Here is a 22,212-nt window from a genome sequence, read left to right on the forward strand (position 1 = left end):
CTCTCGGTGCCTCCATCTCCAACCCTGATATCAAGGAAGGATGGATCAGGCTCATACTAACTCACTCCACTCGCCCAGCCAGCTGTCCCCAGACATTTTCACTATCATTATTTAAAATACACAACTTTTATTCCCTCCTCACCTTTCCCACACACAGAATCACAAGGTTGGAAAAGACCTTTGAAGATCATCAAGTCCAACCATTCCCATCCTAAGCTAAACCATCTCCCTGAGCACCTCATCTACCCTTTTTTTGAACACATCCAGGGATGGTGACTCACCCACTTCCCTGGGCAGCCTGTTCCAGGCCCTGACAACTCTTTCAGTATTTTTTTTTTCTAATATCTAATCTAAACCTGCCCTGGCACAGCTTCATGCCATTTCCCCTTGTCCTATATCCTGTCACCTGGCTAAAGAGACCATCACCCACCTCTCTACAACCTCTGTTCAGGTAGTTGTAGGTGGTGAGAAGGTCTCCCCTCAGCCTCCTCTTCTCCAGGCTGAACATCCCCAGCTCGCTCAGCCATTCTTCATATGATTTGCCCTCCAGCCCCTTCCCCAGCCTGGTTGCCCTTCTCTGGACTTGCTCAAGGGCCTCAATATCCTTCCTATGTTGAGGAGCCCAGAACTGGACCCAGCACTCCAGCTGCAGCCTCACCAGTGCCCAGTCCAGGGGCACAGTCACTTTCCTAGACCTACTTCCCATTGCACTTTGCTTGGCCAGACTACTAAAATCACAGTTTAACAGGGATTTCATGAGTATCCCTGAGCTGCTTTGCATCACTCTGTGAGCTGCAGTTTAGCAACCAGCATGCTCAACAAGGCGACTGCAAGTGAGGAGGTGGGGGTCTATTCCCAGCTTGCCCATGGGTCAACTGTGTACACATGGCTCCATCATTTAAGCCAATCTTTTCAAAGTCCTCTCAGCTGATCTGCTTTAGATTGCAAACACTGGCCTTAACTTCTCAGGGGCCTATTTTGACCCCCTGGAAATGTAAGAGAATAATAACTGCTCTCCATCTCTCTTCCAAAGCTTAATTCAGCTTAGATTTCTGATATGTGTAAATGCCTTAGGGGTTTCCTAAGGCTACGTCAGGACAATCAAGCGCCAGCATCTCATTCTCTGCTGTGCAGTATTAACATGGGAATGTATGGAGGAGAAAGCTTTTGGCTTAACTGTTTGTGAGCTGGCCAGAGAGAGTGGCTGGTTTTTAAAATCTCTGCTTTTCATGCACACGGGTAAGACTTGCTCTGTTCAAGCCTTTCCCTTTAAAGTGTGTTGAAAAGAAGATAAAACAAACCTCTTTTCCACAATAAAGCTGGTAATAATCAAAGTGGCCTATTTCTCTACGGGTACATGCTCTTTTCTTCCAAAACAACAGAAGCAGAAGTGAACTTTAATCAGATTGTGAAGTACCACTGTCACAGGCGCTGCAGTAAGTGGCAAACCTCTATCTCGCTGTATCAGCCCTAGAAAATAAAACAGGCCAGGACCCCCTCCATTGCACTGAGATGAAGTGATACAATAAAAAATCCATGCAAAGTCACTGTTCAAAAGAGAGGGGTCTTGTCCATACTGATCATTCATGGGCCATGCCCTTCCCTGGGACTGCAGCTGAGCATCGCTGGCTGGCATAAGCCAAAACACATGACCATTATAACAATTAAACACAATTACAGGACAGTTTAGAGCCTTTGCTATGGAATTAATTATTAATAATATTACTATTACTAGCATTATTTTACAGTTTGGACAGATGCTCTAATTGCTTTAAAAATGAGCTTTCTTTACTGGTCCTTTCTGCTTGGGATTGTCCCTTCCCTGTGCTACACAAAGGATAATCAGTTTGAAGTCCATAACTGCTTTCCAAGCTGGTCCTTGCATTACCTATCTTGCCTTAGTTTCACAAGTGTGCCCTCATCCTTAGTAACTTCACAGCAGCAGTGCTGAGCCCCTTGCAGGGAAGTGTGGTGAGATTTACACACTGTTAAAATAAAACAGCTCCATGGCAGCCTGGGAATGGAAAACCAGGGTGGAATCCAGACTGTGTTTATCCTGATTTAAGCAGTGTTTTGGTTTCATGCCAGGCGACAGCATTTCACCAAATTATTCCAAAACAGCCCGCTGTTTGTTTTACTTTATCAATGTCATGCTGATAAGTGATGCCAGACCAGCAGCTCAAAGGTGTAGGCAACGCTTGCATTCCTAGTATCCATACATCCAGCCCTTGGGAGACACCTGACTGAGTCCATGGTGTCTGGAGGAAGATTTCTGCCATGGATGCTCATATCACCCTACCAGCATGGAGAACAAATGCCTCTCTCTTCCCTTTGCCCTTCTAACATCCTTGTCCACTGAAGACCTGTCCTTAGGAAAAAGCTTCATCCAAAGCACAAGCCATGAACACTTGTGCAAAAACTGCTCAAGGCATCCATAAAACACCTCTTAACACTGCCTTCACTCAGTCTCTTTGGAGATGTCATTCCTCTCCTGTAGGACCTGGGCACAGCTTCCCATCTCTCAAAGTTCAGCCACTTAAGATCCCTGCCCTGGCAATGACTCTTGACCCAAACTAGGGTTGAACCAACAACCCAGAAGTAAGAGATGTCTCTGGTTCATTATCAGTCCTCAGAGACTTTCAGGAGCTCCCTGGCTAGAGCTCACATGTGAAAAAGAGCCAAAGTGATTTAGCAGATGATCTGTACACTCTTATAACAGCAGCTTTATTCCCATTGGAATCTGAAGAGTCCATGCAATCCAGCATGTTTCCACCCATCCCATGCAACACACAGCTGGTTACTGGGGAGTTACTGGTGCTAATTCCCTCTACATGCAACTGTGATCTGAAAACAACACTCAAGGAATCAGCTTCTGGCCCCGACGCTCATCTCATTCAGAGCTGAGTGATTGGGAAGTAAAATTATAACAGCCCCTGGATTTACAACTGTACTGAGCTGATATAAACAAGCTCAAAACTGGCCCCAGTAGTAGAATATTCCCCATCTGGGGAATGTCTGACATGATTGCCATATTTAAAAGAGCGAAAAAGAACAATTTGTCATGAAAAATGAAAGCGGCTGTCTTGCTTGTGGGAAAAAAGAACAGAGTCATTTTGCTTTCACAGATTTATTGAATATATCCTTTTGGTTAGTAGGGCATGTAGCTAGTGAGCACTCAAGCCACAAACTTAGTTTTGACTGACCGTTATCATGCACAGCATCTTCCCTGATTCCTGACTAGACAGTCCTAACATTTGGAGGGAATTTTCAAGCTCAATTATTAATAATCACAAGCCTGATATTTGTTTTCCATGCATATTGCCCAAATTTGCATAAAGGTTGCCATTATAGCCAAAACCTTATCAGTAAGTTTCTCTGCTCAGCTATTCATAGATAGGAAAAGGATGAAGGGCACAAGTCTTTCGAAAACTGTTTCAATTTTGGTTCAAATGAGTAGACATTTGTTGTAAAAAAAAAATGACTTAATTTCCATGTCTCACTGCATGGCAATTCAAGAGCAACCTTAGCCTTTAGGCAGGGCACAACAGAGCTCAGTGGTCAAGCAGCTTGCCAAAGTTACCTAAAAAAGAGAGTTTTCCATGCCAAAGTACTATGGAGATGTGTGCAGAATGATATAAGAAAGACAAGAAACGCTCAACAGTTCAACTGACTCTTTAAACACAACGTGCTTACTCCTCAAAGTGCTTTGAAACAGAAGATAATCTCATTTAGCATTAATGTGCTGCCTCCCACCCCTGATGAGCCCATGAAACCCAGCCTCCATCACCCACTTGTTACCATTTTCAAACAAGCACCTTTGTGATGTCTCCCACGCCGTTCTCTGCCTTGGGAGAAGCTCCCCAAAAGAAACCCCCACCTAGAAAGCTATCCAGATCTAAACCTCTGCTGTAAAACCCTGCTTTGCTGCAATGCCTACAAAACAACCCTGACAACAGCAGATGTGCCACGACTTACTACAGATCGCGATGACTAACGCCCTTGCGCTGCTTATGTGTGCTCCCCCCCACCCGCCTGGATCCAACCATCCTTGTATTTCAGCTGGGAATTTCACCCTTATTTCACCAATTTTTTGCCTGGTGCATACAAGAGGGTAGGAAGAGACCTGACAAACTCGGCTCCCCCACTCACCCACCTCAAAGTCATCTAAACCATCCCCAGCCTGTCCAAGAACATCTCTGCTAGGCTTCTGATGCTTGTCTACTCTTGCAGCTGGAAGGTTTTCCATTTTGCCTAAATTAAATGTCTCACACTGCAATTTGAGCCCAATCCCCAGCAGACACAAAAAGCAGATTACTCCTTTTCCACAGCTACCTGTTATCTTCATCCCCCTCTGCCTTTTCTCCTTGAGAAAATAAAGAGTCAAACCATCTCACAGAGTTCACCTCCGCTCACCGTCAGCGTGGAGATACCATGCCAAACATCTCTGACACATCATCCTCTCCCACACATGTACTCCCACTCTCAGACACTCACGTATCGTACCGGTCGTCCTGTTTGAACAGAGCAGAGCATCCCAGAGAGGTACCACTCACGCCCTTCGCTCACATTTCTGGCCCTCACTAGTCTCAAATCTGCACGCTCTGAGTCTTGAGAGCTGCTTTCGGAGCTCTTAGGAAAGGAGAAAGTGGCAACTGGGAAGACCCTGGTGTCCTGGCTTAAATCCACACCTCCTTTAACAGAGCAGTAAGCTGTGGCTGGTTAATAGGGCAGCTGTCACACTTGCTAAGCTGCCTTCATGGCAACAAGCCATTAAGCACTGCAGCTCAAAATAAGCACCAAACCCCTCAGGAACGCCTGGACACACAGTACCCCAGACGTGCATGGGGAGACTTTAATTTCAGCTGAAGACAAGGGACTAACCTCAGCCCTGGTCTGCTCCGGGGGGGTCACTTGGTTAATGCCAGTGCTGCTCTTGCCTTTACACTGAAGGGTGAATTTGGCTCCGTATTACTCACGCTGAAGCAGTGAATCCCACAACGGCTTTAAGCTCCCAGCCACTTGATCATGTTCCTCTCCCACGTCCCCTTCAGATGAAGAGATACAGGGTGATGCAGCATTTGCCTGCAGAAGAGTCACTGCCAGGGCTGTGCGGAGCTTTGCTGGCTCCGGCTCACGGGGGAAGAGCTGCAGACCCACGCTGCTGCAATCCCACCGCCTGGAGTTTTGTCATGAGTTAAAAAGACCTGAGCAAACCTACAAGCACAGAGCAGAAACTCAGCAGAGGAAAGCTGTCGGCTGCGAATATCTCCAGCAAACTACCCTCTGGATCGACAGACAGCTGAATCCACAGACAGCCGTGAAGGAGGTGGGATGCTGGCTGACTGCTTATTATGCTGAGCCAAATCCTTCTATTATTACCCTGTGTGCTACCTGTCTTCTTTTAATGCATTCAAGTGTTGTCTCTCCTAGAAGCACAGAACTCAGAGGGATTTCCTATCGCCCTCATCTCTTGATTCCTTACCTACACGTGTTCAAGCATCGATCACTCGTTGGGATCCCTTCTTAAACACCCGTGCACTGGTGATCTCCACTCACACGTCCCACCAAAACAACAAACCCAGGGATCTTCTGCTCCCTGACACCTGAAGTGCAGCACAAGTTCTATCAGCAAACTCCTCCCTCTAAAAAACCCCAACATAAATCATCCATACGTTGACTCCAGGTCCTCTCCGAACTCAGATGAGATTTAGCCCAAATTCATACTTGACAGACTTCTAGTGGGTGATGACAAAGCAAACCTTTAAAAGCAGGTGAATTCCATCAAAAACAACGGTGAAATATCACCATTCAGCCCCCTCTGCTAAGAGGCAACATTCGTAAAACAACACAGACCTTCTTAAGAGGGAGCTGGACCGGTCCTTTTGCCAATCTAAGGGCACCACACGTCCTCTCTACTTCCTAATTGTATTATGAGAGAGAGTGGGAGGGGAAAACTGTCTGCCCAGCTGGTTTGTACTCGATCTTCTCCGTGCTATCATCGCCTGCTGAAACTCAGGGGGACTATAAAGGGTTTAGTGAAAAGAGCATCCCTAATGAGTAAAGGGAAGACCAGCTTGTGATTTGCAGAATCGCAGCCTGCTCCTGCGGGTTGCCACAGACCTCAAGGAAAGGCACCCCTGAGAAAACACATCAGCTGCTCCTGCTGTGGAGCAGGAGTTGGGTAAACCGAGCAGCATTTATGCCATAACCTTCCCCGATCTCAAGCATAAAGCTCTCCTGAGATGGGCAGGAGTCCAGCTGGACTGTCCATTCATCACTCCCACTTTGGTCCCTCCGTATCCGGAGAGAACCCAGTGACAACAGCACAAACCCCCAGGAAATTTTAGGAAATGCTTCCCATTCAAAGGCTCCACAGCACGAGGCACAATCAGCTCCCCAGAGACACTCTACACACAGCAGCATCCCACAGAGGGCAGGGTGATTGCAGAAAGAGGTGCCAACAACACAAGTACGGGAGGCTTGCAGAGGATTTGGACCTCAAAAGCCCAAATGTTTGCAGCTCAGCAATGTTCAGCCTGGCACAGGTCTTGCTAATCCAGCAAACGGAGGCTCCTAATGCTCTGTCAGGGAAATGACAGCACTTGGTGCTTTCTCTAGCACCCTTCAGGCTTGGGGCACTGTGCAAATAGGGATGCACGCAGCCTGGGATGTCACCTGCAAGGGTGCTGCAGCTGGGGATAAAGGAAGCAGAAAACAATGAAGCGATTAGCCCAAGGTCACAATTCCTCTGACAGTCACAGAAGCAGCGCTGGCTGTAGTCTAACCAATACACCAAGACACACCAGTGTAATAAACTCTTCCCTAGACCACCCTGTACAAACCTGGGTATAGTTTCATGCCTTAAGTCTTGGAGCTTGGGCAAAACTGAGAACTTCCCTTCAGTCACAAAGGGCCACGAAGATGATCAGGGGGCTGGAGCAACTCCCCTATGAAGAGAGGCTGAGGGAGCTGGGCTTGTTCAGCCTGGAGAAGAGAAGGCTGTGGAGGGACCTCATTGCAGCCTTCCAGTCCCTGAAGGGAGCAGAGGAACAGGAGGGGAATCAGCTTTCTAAAAGGGTAGACAATGGCAGGACAAGGAGGATGGATTAATGCTAAAGGAGGTAAGGTTTAGATTAGATATTAGAGGGAAGTTGTTTACAGAGAGAGTGGTGAGGGGCTGGAACAGGCTGCCCAGAGAGGTGGTGGATGCCCCATCCCTGGAGGTGTTCAGGGCCAGGCTGGATGGGGCCCTGGGCAACCTTGTGTAGCTCCAGGCCTGGAGGTTGGTGTCCTTGCCTGTGTCAGGGGGATTGGAACTCTCTGATCCTTGGGGTCCCTTCCAACCCAGACCAGTCTATGAATCAATGATTCTATGATTAGGAAAGTGTAACTTTTGAATCAGAGGGTTAACATTGCAGGAGAAGCAGCTTCATTATTAACAAAACCTGAGGAAAACTTGTAAACGTGAGAACTGGCTGTTCTCAAGGTATGCAAAAGGCTTTGTTCTTATCCAGACTCTGAATCTCACGTGATAAACGATGGCAGAATATAAATGTTAAAATGTTCATCTCCAAACAAAGTGCCTCAGTCTTATCTAAGTGAAATGCTGCCATAATTTTCCGTCAAAATGTTGTCAGAACTGCTACACCCTTACAAAATATTTTAATTCATGAACATCAACACTTTTCACAGGGGAAAAGATGGATCTACTCCCTGTGAGAGTGAGTTGTGGGACTTCAAAAATAACCCACCTTGTGCCCGCACTCCCTCCCTGAAGTACACTGACCTCCCATAGCACAGGGCAATCTTTTCAGAGAGAAAATCTTCAAGATACAGCAAGATCACACCAGACCTGCATGTTGATTCCCTTCCCACAGCCTGCTGAGCTGAGATACACGCTGCAAGTCTACTCTCTGTGCTTCCTTATTTCCCCAGGGTAAACAGGATTTCTTTTCCTCTGCTGCACACACAACTTGCAGGATGCTTTCAGGGGGAAAAAAAAAACCCACCCCAAAAATAAAGTGAATGTTGTGAGTTAAGGGAGGATCTCAGAAGCTGCTGTCCCTTTAGGTTGGAAACACATGGTGAAAGGTACCTTGCATTCAAGAAAACTGGAGGTAACAATGAACAAATCCTCTTGCAATGTTCTGGGACATCACAGAACCAGGGCTGCCCACTATGTACACTCACCTGCCTTGCCAGCACGCTTCTAACTCAGCTCCCTAGTTTGGTCTGCTACAATACACTCCACAAAAACATACAAGTGATGGAAAACCCTTCCAGTTAATCATCTGCCTGTCAGTAAACCTGCCATGGAGGTGAGATCTTCCAAAAATTCAGCATGAATGTAACAAACTCAGCATCCATAAAAGTTCTCAGCATCAGCACATTTCAACCTTCACTAAAGCTAGGAATGAGAGCAGAGCTCAGGTGCCCAAGTGATCAACTTCATCTCTACAAACGAGTCTGGTTAAGAAAGGGATGAGAGGGATGAAAGTCCATATTTGTATCATCTTACTACAGTCCTGAATGCTGCAAGAACCAAGTTGTAAAGCTTGATTGACTTTATAAAAGCCAACCCTGAGCTGGTAGGCAGACAAGACGACATGAGCCAAACTCAAACGAGACAAAGAAAAGAGGGAAAGGCACTCCTGAACATCCTCAGGCTCCCATACTTCCCTTCCAATCTCCAACAAATCACCAAGACTGCCAAAAAAATAGTGAAAAAACCCTACTACCACAAGATTCTTAATCAGTCTGACCACAGTTTGCAAAGGTATAGATCAAACACTCAGTTCTGTAATTTCTTTTTGCCCTTATTCTCTATTAGCACTGGTATTACGTACGTGCAGCATCAGTTGATGTCAATGCCATTGCCCTACTAAACCAGACAGTATACAATCAAAACAAAAAGGCAGCTCCAAAAAACTTGCCTACATCCCTCAATTTAAGGAGTTTTAATCTTTTGTGATGGTCAAATAGCAAGAGGCTCCCTCTGTCTAGTCAAAATAGCAGGGACCAAGTGAAATTGGACCCAAAGTAAGACTTAAATTTGAACCACAGCTTTGGATCTGGATCTGAGCCATGGTTTAAGGCTGTCTGTCTCCAAAACTGATTCAAAACTGCAACACTTAAGACCCTTAGCTTTATTGAAATCAAGAAAAGCTGCTTCCTTTCCCCAGACTCAGCCCAGGAAAACTCTGTCCTTGGCAAGTCTGAATCAGCTGCCTGGGTAGCAACAGTCATCACCCACAAGCCTTCCCTGGCCCTTCTTTTCACTGCAAAGAAGCTGTGGCCACACCAGGGTTACAAATATTTCAAACTGCCAGGGCCAAAGGAGATTTATAGCAATAAATAATATTAATGACACAGGAGGACGGAGCTTCTTGTCCTGAGAGCTCCAAAAGCACATGAAAAACTGCACTATAAATGTCACCACCGCAGATACCAACGATGACGAGATGCCACCTCTGGGGAAGGGAGACAGCGTGGGCTTGCTCAGAATGACACTTTGGTCAGGAAACTGAGGGTGATAGCATGAGGACCAGGATGAACCACACTCCAGTAGCATCCCCACACCCTGGGCTTTACTTAAGGCGGGGGTGACTCAGGAGGTAGCGAGGCCCCAGCTTTCCTCCCAGCGTGGGACTCATCCTGATGCTCATGAGTTGACTCCAGGCTGGGGCGAAAAATGAGCTGTGAAAATGTAACCCAACCAGCAGCCAGAGGAGTTGGAAAGAGGGCGAAGGAAGCAATTTTAGGCCTAAACCCCAAAGGACCGGCTGAGAGGTTAGTTGCAGATATAATAAAGCATGCCTGGGGGAAGGAAGCTGCATCCTGCTGCAGCCAAGCCCACTCTCCGATACGAAAATACTTGCACGGATGATAAAGAGCTTACACCAACCCTGTGCTATGCAGATAGCACTCCAAACACCTGAAGCCAGGAGAGTTGAAGGATCTGGCCACACTGAATTAACCATTTTTTGTCCTGGCTGCTTAGTTAAGAAATGCCAAGCACCATGTGAGCATAAAGTCTCAGCCATCCGTCACAGAAACTTCTGCTTTAGCCAAGTCCAAGGAAGCTTTTCTCACTTCTTCCCACACTGCCTGGTCCCCTACCCACTTCCAGAAGAAGGCTCACCAGAGGACCTTCACCAGCAGTTTAGCTGCACACCTATGCTAGCTTCACCTCAGGCTTTGTCTTAGAAGTGTTTCTGCAGCAAAAAAAAATCACAACTGATTTTTCTCTGATCACGCAGCCTCCTTAAACTTCATCAGGACTGGGATGCTTATAACAACAGTACAGAGTCCTTCCCATGCAGGATAAGACTCACCAATCAATCAACTAGGTGGTCATCATGACCTCTGGAGCCAGACATTTAAGCTGCTGTAGCCTGGACTAAAGGGTGAAGCCTTGGTCCTGGCAGGATGCAGCCCTACAGACTAGCAGGGCAGGCACGGAGCTGCAGGGGATGGGTCCTGGCTGGCTCACCTAAGCTCAGCCTGACCCACTGGAGAAGGCTGGCTACCACTCCTGGAGAACACTAGCCCAGCAGCCTACCTCCCTGCCTGCTTAGTTTCAGACAGATCCCAGTCTGCCTGGTGGGAGGACAAGGAAAAAACGACTCACAGAAAAAGATGGATACAAGGACACCAGCATCAATGCAACCACCTCCTTCCAGGCCTCTCCCAAGTGGGAACCCAGTCCTGGTCCCACCTCTGAGCATCCTTCAAAGACAGCATCTCCTGCTGAGACTAAAAGCTCGGTTGCCTCTCTCAAGAGGACCTTGAAAGCGGCTCTACCAGACACCCCAGAGCCCATTTCTCAACGCCGTAGTGGCTGGGCCTGCATGGGTCCCGGGCAAACACAACCAATGCTGTGTCTTTAAAACCACTTCAGTGCAGATGTTGTTTCCATGGTAACTAGTGGACCAAATACATTAGTGTTTCTAATAATAAACCAAACCTTCATCTTGGAAAATGTGATTCCCCCCCCCCTCCCCTTAACACCATCACCCTTCCTTTCTTCCTTTCCCCTCCCCTTTCACTGAATTAAACCAGCATTTAACAAGCAAGGCATAATTAGTAAATAATTGCAAGGCCCCAGTAACTCCCAGTGCTTAGGCAGATGGAGAAGCGCTAAGTTGGTGGCAGGGAAGGGAGGGGGGAGCTTTGCTCTATGAACCTGAGAACTATCCAAAAAGGGATGAACAACTTAAAAAAAAGAAGAGGAAAAAAGAAAGCAAAAAGAAAAAGCTAAAGAAATAGGTGGAAGAGCCTGTGAAGCCCTTTGCGACCACCCTGGTGTCGCCGTTGGTGCCCCAGCTCTCTGCCTCAGGGTGCAGCCGCCCAGAGATAATTTCTAGGAATCTCGCACTTTTCTTTTTCCTTTTTTTTTTTTTTTCCCTCTCTCTCTCTGGTTTGGGTTTTTTTTTTTTCCTTCCTCTCTCCCGGAGGCTCCGTCCGAGCCGCGGCACCGCTTTGGTGTCACCTCCAGCAGCCAAAACTTCCCAACTCTTCCCCTCCACGGTCCCCTATTGCAGAGTGGGGACCACTTACCCCTCTCTCTCCCCCCCAAAAAAAACCCCATAAAACTTGGGGTAGCATCCCCAAAATAACCATAAAACGTGGGGTAGCACCCCCCAAAAAAAAACCCCAACCCATAAAGCGTGGGGGTAGCAAGGACCCCGAGGCAAGGAGAGGGACATGAAGGAGTTGCGGAGCCGCGGAGGGGAGGGAGGAGAAGGGGGGAAGGCGCAGGACGATTCCCCCCCCCCTCCCAAACCACCCCCCTCCCTCCCCAGCCCAAAATGAGACACGTGCGAAGATTTCGTGCGTGGGGAACCCAGGGGAGTGAACAAGCCCGGCGGGGGGTTGGTCACCCCCCCCACACACACACACAGACGTTTAGCGGTATTCATATTCAAACGAGCAGAGTAGGGATGGAGGGATGGGAGGAAGCAGTGCAGCGGCAGCCCAAATATGTCTGTGGCGTGTGTGTGTGTGTGTGTTCCACACCCCCACACCCAATACACTCACACACACCCCCCAAAGCTGCGGTCAGGGTCGGGAGGAAGGGGAGAGGAAGGGCGGCGGTGAAGGGGGAGGGGGTGATGTAAAACCTCACGGTGTGTCGCCACGGTCCCGGGGACACCGGACTGCAGCAGGGCTCGGGGTCTCTCCCCGGAGCCCCTTCCCCCGCAGGTACGCGGGTACCCAAAAAGCCGCACGCCGAGGATGCTCCGCTCCATCCCGCTCGCGTCCCTTTTCCCTCCCTCTTTATTTTCCCTTGTCGTCGTCGTGTCCCCCCACCCCAAACCCGTTTTGTGTCTCTCTGTCGTGTGTGTCGTCCCCCCCCACCCCCCCCCACCCCCCTTTCCCCTCTGCTCCTCCCTCCGCGGCGCCGCCGGCGGGACTCACCATGTCGGGGCTGAGCTGGGCTAAGATGGCGAAGGCGGAGAGCCGGTCACACAGGCACTTGGTCCGGGAGGCGTCGAGCGGGACCGTTCGGCAGCCGCGCCAGGACCAGGCGCCGGGCGGGGAGGCGGAGGCGGAGGCTCTGCTGGAGGGAGGGAGGGAGGGGACGGGGCGGCGGAGCGGGGAGACAGGGAGAGCGACCGTCAGGGCGGGCGGGGAGCGGGCACCGCGCCCCCCCCTTCCCTCCCCCCCCCCCCCCCGCAGCCTCCCCCCGCCCCGCTGTCCTCCCCCCCACACACTCCCATCCCATCACCGCCCTCAGAGCTGGATCTCCTAGTCCTGCTCCTGGTCTGCTGCAGGGTCTCCAGCCCTGCTCTGAGCCCTCCATGGCGCCCCCCACCCCATGTAAACGTCCCCTTGGACTGCCCTGCTTCACTCTACAACCTCCCTAACCCCAGAGCCCACATATCCCATATATGTACGTATAATTGTACAGCCTTGTCCCATGCACTCACTATAATGCATAACCCTATAGCCCTTTGACATACACCCCATATAAGGATGCATGATCCTATAGCCCTGTCCCACATGTCCTACATATTGGTGCATAACCTTATAGCCCTATCCCACATATCCCATATACACCTCCCTGACCCTGTAGCCCTTTCTTATGTATTGTATATATAGGTACATATCCTCATAACCTTGTCCCATGCACACACCTCATAGCCCTATAGCCCTGGGTCATGCACCCCATACAAGGATGCATAATCCTGTAGCTCTGCCCCATGTATCCCATATATAGATTCATAACCCTATAGACCTTTCCCACAGATCTAGTGTACACCTTGCTCCCCCCAGAGCCCTGTCCATCACCCTATATCCCCCTCCAGCACCCCTGCCCTACACCCCATATAGATGTATCCCCCCATCTCCTATCTCCATATCCACCAGCCACATATCCCACATAGAGAAGAGCACCCCTCCTATCCTAATTACCTCAATGTGTAACTCCACACCTTCCCCATACCTTCCCCATGCCCACCCCCATTACTCCAAAGATGCCAGCCCTTCCCCCTCCCTACCCCCCAGCTGTATATCCCCCTTCCCCTTCTTCCCTCCCCTCGAGCTCTTTGAGGACAGAGTCTCCATAGGCCATGACAGGACCTCCTTATGACATCCCCTGCCCTCCCAGAACTCCAGGAAGGAATGGTTCTGCCTCGTGGCCAGAGGACCTCAAGAGATCAAAGGGATAGAGTCCCTGCTTTCTCATGGCATCCTATCAAGCTGGGGAAGAGCAACAGAGTAGAGAAAGGGTCATAGCTGGGAAAGACACCGTGTGAAGTTGGCCTTCATCCTGCAGGTGGGATGGTTTCATCAGGAAAAGTTATTGCAGCCCCACCTTCATGTAAGGACCAAGGGCTAAGCCAGGGAAAAGGGGAATCTCACTCTCTGCCTCACATCGAGGTACAGGCACACCCATAAAGGACAGTCATTTTCCACCCACTGGTTCCTTGTCTAGTCCAGACCCCTCTCCTGAAACATGGTCATGTAAATGTGGAGAGTAAGTCCAGAAATGAACTATGTGTGTGTGTGTGTGGGGGGGGGGGGGAGTGAGGATCCATGTGGAAAACCTGGGCTCCACTGAAACCTGTGAGAGGATGCAGAGAAAAAGGGCCATATGCTTTCACTGGAGGAACATGGTGTAAGATATCCTCTTGCCACATCTGACCATTCTCAGAGGAGGGTACCTTGGCAAGAATGCCAGCAGCAAGCTCAAGGCAGCTCCAGATGGAGCCAAGCTGCTCAGCAGCCTTAGGTGTATCACAGATGGCCTGGACTTCTCCGTACTGCTGACTCCAGCAGACCTGTCTTGAGTTGCAGAGGAGTGTTCTGCAGGTCTTGACTCCATGCACACGCTGACCCATTCCTCACACAGTGACACAGACCCTCCCTCCACCTCAGGAAACCACTCCACAAGAAAGCAGAGAGAACTGAGAGGGTAACAGAGCATCAGCACCAACACATGTTGCTGATTCTGCTCTGATTATCTTCTCAGATTCAATTTAACTAACCCCTGACACTGGACCTTCTTGAGTTACCTCCCTAAAGCACTTCTCATAGTTTAAAACAAACAAACAAAAAGCACCAAACTACTAATGTCACTGTGGAAATTCTCAGCAATGCACAGTCCTGAAGAAGTATTTTTGGCACCCAGCCAGGTCTCTCTAAATATCTGGACCCTACTCCAGGTCCACCCAGCTGATGGGACATAAATTCATCCTCCCTGGATAGTCAGCTCCCCTCATGTTCCCCACAGAACTAATTCCCATCATCTCTTGGACCAGGCATCGTTCTTTGACCTTCTGCAATTCACCAACACCCTTCTTGGAAAGGACTGAGCCATCCAGTCTCAGAGGGAACACAAATTCTGCATTATCCCCTATATGTCCTGCCTATATTTCCAAGAACTGCATTAGCCAGTCGTTTATTCACTGTCTCCAAGACAAATGCCTTATTTACAATGTGTACAAATAATGACAAATGCTCAGACTCTACCAACCAGCTTATGCATTCTCCTAGAAAGTATTAATTTAGCTCGACAAGATCTCTTTTCCATAAGTTGATTGCTATTAATTTCTCTGTTTTAATGAGCATGCCATTATTCAATTATAATCATAATATTACCCACAATCCCCCAATTTTTTTGGATCCCATATCAGATGGTGGGTTATTGTGCCTAAGACAGATGTGAGGCGGACAGCTCTGTAAGTGAGGATGTTGTGCTTGCAGATCCACACTCCTCTCCAGATTTTGAGAACTCTGCCACACTTCCTTAACTAAAAAGCAATGATTCCCAATTAGCCTTCGCCTGCTCTTTTAAAACTCTTGCATGCAAAATTAGTCTGCCCTGTTTCTTTTAAAAAACATCTTACTTTATTAGATGATGTATAGCATGTTTTCTAGCTGCTGGTGTAATGAAAAGTATTTCATTAGCCTGGGATGTGGATTAAGTAACCAGGCTCTTTTCCAATTACAGAATCCAGGCGTTCATTGAAATTTCTGCATTATTATAAATAAATCTGTCATTTCCAGCTAGTAACAAACCAATACCATTAGGATTGATTTGGGTTTTAGTGTACTCTAAATTGTCCTTTTTATTCACTTTAACAATCCCAAACCACAACATTCTGACATCTTTTTGCTCTTATCTGTTTCGAGCTTTTAATTCGTAATGCTGGCTATCAATTTTTTCCTTTGTCTGTATCTCTACAACAGCTTTTACTTTCCTCCTCAAATAGGCTGTTGTTGGGATTTGTAGATATTGGTTTATTTGTCTTTGCTTGGGTTGGTTTGTGGATTTTTTGCTTGTTTCTTTAGTTGGGGTTTTATTGGTTTGGGGTTTTTGGTTTGGTTTGGGTTTTTTTTTAGTGCTGTGATTATCTTTTTCATTTGTGGGTTTGTGGATATCTAGAAAAGTGCTCTTAAAAGGGCTCCTAATTATCCTTAACTTATCCTTAACTTTTTTGTCTGTTTAAGCAGCCGTTCACAACAGGTGGTCACATCCCAAGTTGTCCTTCTTGAAGTAAGGTATCAAATATGTGTACACTGATACACACTTACAACCCCTGCCCCCAAGTAGTTTGAACTCTGCTGAAATGTGCAGACACATCGCTTTTATTCCCAAAATCCAGCTTTACTCATTGATCAGCTTTCAGAGTAGACTGGGACAAATCTGGGCTGTGCATCAATAGAAGTAGCCCTGTCCAAAAGAAAAAAAGAAAAAGGGAAAGGCAAAGGGAAAGAGAAAGAGGAAAAGAGAAAGAGACAGGAAAAAGGAGAAGAAAAAGAAAGAGAAAAAGAAAAAGGAAAATAAAAAGAGAAGGAAAAAGGGGAAAGGAAAAGGAAGAAAAGGAAAAGAAAAAGGAAAAGAAGAAGGAAAAGAAAAAAGGAAAAGGAAAAGAGAAAGGGAAAGAAAAAGAAAGAAGAGAAAAAAGAAAAAGAAAAAAGAGAAAGAAAAAGAAAAAGAAAGAAAGAAGGAAGAGAAAGAAAGAAAGAAAAAGAGAAAGAAAAAGAAGAGAAAAAGAAAAAGAAAAAGAAAAAGAAAAAGAAAAAGAAAAAGAAAAAGGAAAAGGAAAAGGAAAAGGAAAAGGAAAAGGAAAAGGAAAAGGAAAAGGAAAAGAAAAAGAAAAAGAAAAAGAAAAAGAGAAAAAGAAAAAATAAAAGAAAAAAGAGAAAGATAAAAAAAGAAAAAGAAAAAAGAAATCAAAAAGTCTACTAAAACTGACACTCTGGGGAAAGTATCAGAGAAGAAATAACACTCCCTAGATGCTGAGCCTGGTCTGACACTCTCCCAGCAGAACGCCTGACAGAACAGCAGTGAATGCAATATCAGAATCAAGTCTATCCAGGGCCAAAGCCACACTTGGCATGGGCTGATGTACATTTCTAGAGGCACGAACAAGAGAAAGCACATAGCAATATCTAGGCAAAAACAGAGAAAAAATAAAGTGTTAGAGACACCCTTTGTTCTTATAAGACTGGGTCTGATGCCTGCTTATTTATCCCGTTGGATTCAAAGAAATCAGTTGGATCAAAGCCATCCAGTTTTTGCTTTAAAAGCTTCCATAAATCACACAAAGAATGGGTGCTGTGGGATGTGCTGAGTCAGAAGCTTGGTGTAAATCACCTAAGAATAAATCCAACTATGCCACTTCATGGAAAATGATAACCTGTCCCTTGTTACTACTGGTGATTATTAATTGATTATTACCAGTTATTAAACTACTTAGAATATTGAAATGCTGGGTGGTTCCAAAGAGCATGCCCATTGCTCTGGTTTTAAGCTCCTCAGTAGAATAACTACTCTTCTCCCATCCTTCCCTTCTGCTTTACAAATCTGCTTTAATTACCTATTCTTTTCTTTTTTTTTGCCCTGCATTCCTTTTGATATGAACACATCCAGACCTCTTTGGGAGGTAGCTTGGAGGTGGGTTGAGGGGTAGGAGGACAAGCCAGGAGCTTGCTTCACTGGGATCTGTTCAAATCACCAAAGGGGATATTGAAAAAAAAAAAGGGATATTGCATATTTTTATGCAAAAATAGGACATCAGCCTATTTCACCATCCATGTGCTAACACATGGCAAGAGGCAGGCTAAGTTCAGCCTTCAGAGACCTGAGCAAAAGGTTTCTTGGGCATTGCAGCATCACACAGCCTGACTGATACATCATCCAAAGGTTTGCTCATCACTTCGCTCAGGGCAGCCAGGTGAGATGCCACCACTGCCTTATTCCCCAGCATGGACGTGATATATCATATAGTCCTAATTTCTTGCTTCAGCCTATGTTTATTGATTTAAAAATTAATTTCTAGTTCATGTGGCTTCTGAGAAACTCCTAAAAAACTCATGATTCAGCTCAGACTGGAAGGGTTCAAAATCCCAGCTGTATTGATACAAAATCATGTGAATAATGCCAGTTTTGTGATTTTGGTTGCTGATGAATGTTTGAGGTGGTCCATTTTCTGCAGATGACATATTTGGTACCACCAAGATAGGTCCAGTGACATCTCTCTATGGTCCAAGGAATCACATCTGAGGGAGTGTTGGTCTTGTTGGATGCAGACAGTGTTCTGCCCAGATTAAGGTTTAGCCAGAAAGCACTATTAAAAGTCTTATAGTTCAGGGAAGATTTCAAATCCTAACTAATTTGATCACTGAATTTTGTAATATAAAGATTGTTTCACTGGGATCTGTTCAAATCACCAAAAAAAAAGGGATATTGCATATTTTTATACAAAAATACTTTTATCATGGACCTGGCTAAAAGCTGTAGATAAAAATGGGATATTGATGAATAGGTCTGTAAGGAGAGGTAGATGTGTGGGGTTTTGTGCATGCAGGTTTCATCTGTAGATGGGCACTGAGCCTTTATCTTCTCAGCAAAACCTGGGAATCTGCAGAAAAGTACACCAGGTTCGTAATGGAAAACCCATGTTCACAGCTCAGTGGCAAAGAAAAGGAGCAGAAGTTGAGTTATTCACAAATATTGAATCCAGGTACACTAATAAGGAAGCAGAATTATTTCCAGGCGGTCTCAAGAGGGGAGGGAAGAAAGAGGAACTGTACTAAAGGGAAAACGTGGGCAGAATGTGAGAGAACAGTGTAGTCAGACTGATTACAAGCCAGTCAAAGAGGAATTGTAGAAATCCCCAAACCAGACTGGCGTAAAAAAACATTGTACTGGAAGGGGTTAGCAGAAAACCTGACAAGTCGGTTCTGTCTCTAATGTCTATGGCCAGATTTATCTCCAGTGTAATGCCAATGATGTTCCACAAGAAAATGTTTCACCATATGTTACAACATGGCTATGAACATGATTTGAGCACTTGATGGGAAAAAGCAATTAAGCACTGTCTTGTAGATTTAAATGGGAGCTAAGCACGCGCTGAAGGACTTTCTGACAGAGTGATGCTATCAGAGGATGTTCAGAGGAGGGGCCAAGAAGATGATTAGAGGGCTGGAGCAACTCCCCTATGAAGAGAGGCTGAAGTAACTGGGCTTGTTCAGCCTGGAGAAGAGAAGGCTGCTGGGGGGACCTCACTGCAGCCTTCCAGTCCCTGAAGGGAGCAGAGAAACAGGAGGGGAATCAGCTTTCTAAAAGGGTAGATAATGGCAGGACAAAGAGGATGGATTAAAGCTAAAGGAGGGAAGGGTTAGACGAGATACCAGTGGGAAGTTCTTTACAGAGAGAGTGGTGAGGGACTGGAACAGGCTGCCCAGAGAGGTGGTGGATGCCCCATCCGTGGAGGTGTTCAAGGCCAGATTGGATGGGGCCCTGGGCAATCTTGTGTAGCTCCAGGCCTGGAGGTTGGTGTCCCTGCCTGTGGCAGGGGGATTGGAACTTTATGATCCTTGGGGTCCCTTCCAACCCAGACCATTCTATGATTCTATGCTGTTCTGAATAGGAATTTGCACAAAGGGAAAGCCTTTGTTGTGGGAAGAAGCATGGATCACAAAGGAATTTTTTTAAGTGGGGTGTATATTTGAGACTTAAATAATGTAAACAATCTCCAGAGGTTTCTTCCAACCTCAAGGATTCTCAGGTTCTCTGATGCTTCTTGCTTCACATGGGCCATTCTCCCTTGCTAACCAGGCAGGTCATGTAAGAGCTTGGCATGGATCCAGCTGGCAGATTGATTATTAATTTGGAGAAAGAACCAGAGATGAAGTCAAAGTTAATCCTTTTTGTGGGATTCCCAAAAGCAATTTTCATTTCCAGCCAAAGGCTGCCCCAGAGTGCCTTTCAAACACTTTGGCTCTGCACAATAGCTCAAGACAAAAAAAACCCCAACAAGTACAATAATTTTGCTGCAGCAAGTGTATCAGAGTCACTGTTTCTGCAGGACCTCAGGGTTGGATTAAAAAGTGGATGATGGTTCCCAGGAAAAAGGGACATGAAAAAATCTGCACCTCTTGAAAAAAAAAATTATAAAAGGCTGATTAAAAAGAAATTATAATCTTTGAGTGTTTGCTAAAACATTCACAAAGGATCTCATGCCAGATAGGTAAAACACTGAAATGAATTAAACACTGAGCTACATGTGGGCTAAAATAATTCTTTAACACTCTAAGTGCTTGGGGAACTTTGGATGGTGTCAGTGCCAAAGCAGTGATCATGCTTTGGTTAGGTTAAACCTTCCTAAGAACTGAGTAAAAGTTACAAAACTGTATCCTAAATGTCATCCAATTTTCCAGGACATAATTTTGCCTTTCTGTGATTAACCCACTGATTGAAAGCCAGGCTGAGCTCTCAATTATAGTACTGGAAATCCTGTGAAATGTTTTACACATCCAGCAAATCAACCTAGGCTTACTGGAGCAAAACCTACCCTCCTAGAAAAATGCATTTCTGCATCCCTGAATTTGAAGTGCAGCTCCAGTTTGATGACATCCACACAACCCAAGCTGAAAACTAAAGCTCCAATGCAATAACTGATTGTCCAGCACTTTTCCTGCACTCCTTTCAAATAAATCAAGTCGCATCAACCTCATCCAGCATGAAGCCCAGAAAGCCAACCATGTCCTGGATTGCATCAAAAGCAATGTGACAAGCAGGTCAGGGGAAGTGATTCTGCCCCTCTACTCTGCTCTCATGAGACCCCACCTGCAGTACTGCACCTAGCTCTGAGATACCCTGTACAAGAAAGACATGGAGATGTTGGAGCAAGTCCAGAGGAGGCCATGAAGATGATCAAGGGGCTAGAGCACCTCTCCTGTGAAGACAGGCTGAGAGATTTGGGTTTGTTAAGCCTGGAGAAGAGAAGGCTCAGGGGAGACCTATTTATAGCCTTTCAATACTTAAACTGTAGTCCTAAGAGACATGTGGATAGACATTGTAGAAGGGCCTGTAGCAATAGGACAAGGGGTAATGGTTTTAGACTAAAAGAGGATAGATTTAGATTATATATTAGAAAGAAATTCTTCCCCAGGAGGGTGGTGAGGCACTGGAACATCATGCTCAGGGAAGTTGTGTATAGCCCCTCCCTGGAAGTGTTCAAAGCCAGGTTGGATGGGGCTTTGGGCAACCTGGTCTACTGCAGGATGTCCCTGCCCATGGCAGGGGGTTGGATTAGGCTATCTTTGAGGTACCTTCCAACCCAACCCATGTAGCTGAAGGAGCTACAGTCATGTGAGAAGGCATTAATAGAGTCTGGTTTCAGGAGTATGCATTCACTCCTGAAACCACTGATCAACATTGCCTTCCAGTCAATGAATGCATCCATACATCCTTTGCCTGGGTTCCCTGGTTTCTTCACAGAAAATAACCACGAAAAACCAAACCAAACACATCTCTGGAGATACCCTAAAACTTTGTGCTGAACTGCTGAGATCGCTCTGTCTCCTTGGGAGTTTTGTTTGGCACTGATGCCCTTTTTCTCACCTCTACCCTGACAGCAGAGACCTGGCACTGAACAAACCAATTTTCTGCTGGTAGGAAAGAATCAATAATCAGATTAGCAACTGTTATTAAATTAGCTCTTTAGAAAAAAACAATGAAAATAGAGAAAGAGAGAAAAAAAAAAAAAGCCCATTATTGATCCAGTTGCTTGGTGCAAGGAAAATGAAATCAGAGGTGTGGGTTTTTTTTTCCAAGACCCCTAATTCCAGGTGTCTTCAGTTGATTTATTTCAGAAGTGACATGAGCAAAATTAAGACAATTTAAGATGCATGACCCATGGGAAATGAGGCACACTTTTCTTCAGGCCCTGTTTTTTGTTTGTTTGTTTTGAAGGGAGAGAGAGGAAAAGGAAGTTATAAGGAAGTTACAAGCAAGGCCTTTTCCCAGCTGCGTATTCATAATCATGGCTAACTGAATTGGAGCATTTTACAAGGAACAAGTTTACTTTCTGTCTGCAAATTATCCCCAGAAATGAAAAAAAAAATCCAACAGCCCATATGCAGCATCCAGTCTGAAGCCTTAATTAACATAAACAATGTTAAAAGGCAAAAAGAAATACATATTACAATTGAAACAAAGCATATGGCCAGCTAAATATCCCTAAGATTATCTGGAGATAATCTTTTCAGACACCATAAATACAGCTGATGCTGAACTGTAATGACTCTCATCAGAGGGCTGTGCCATCCCACTGGAGAGGAAGCTCAGCACTTCCCAACATCATCAGCCTCCTGGGCTTTGCTCTGCTGTTTAAAATCCAGAGCACGTGGTTGATAATTAAGAAGTGCTCTCCTACTTTACAGCCCTGCTCCACAGCTCCAGAAGAAGGCCTG

The 22,212-nt window shown here is 46.3% G+C and overlaps 1 protein-coding gene across 1 annotated transcript in view; it reads right to left on the bottom strand.

Moving 5' to 3' along the window:
* ADGRB1 (adhesion G protein-coupled receptor B1) overlaps nucleotides 1-22,212 on the bottom strand; it is a gene marked incomplete at both ends in the record, with an annotated part of 216,676 nt that overhangs the window by 83,162 nt on the left and 111,302 nt on the right. Inside the window, one exon of the mRNA XM_084279731.1 lies at nucleotides 12,421-12,562. Within this exon, the coding sequence (XP_084135857.1) occupies nucleotides 12,421-12,562 (142 nt within the window). The remainder of the gene's footprint in view (nucleotides 1-12,420; nucleotides 12,563-22,212) is intronic.

Source organism: Gallinula chloropus (genome assembly GCF_964237585.1).
Source record: "Gallinula chloropus genome assembly, chromosome: 2".
NCBI lineage: Eukaryota > Metazoa > Chordata > Aves > Gruiformes > Rallidae > Gallinula > Gallinula chloropus.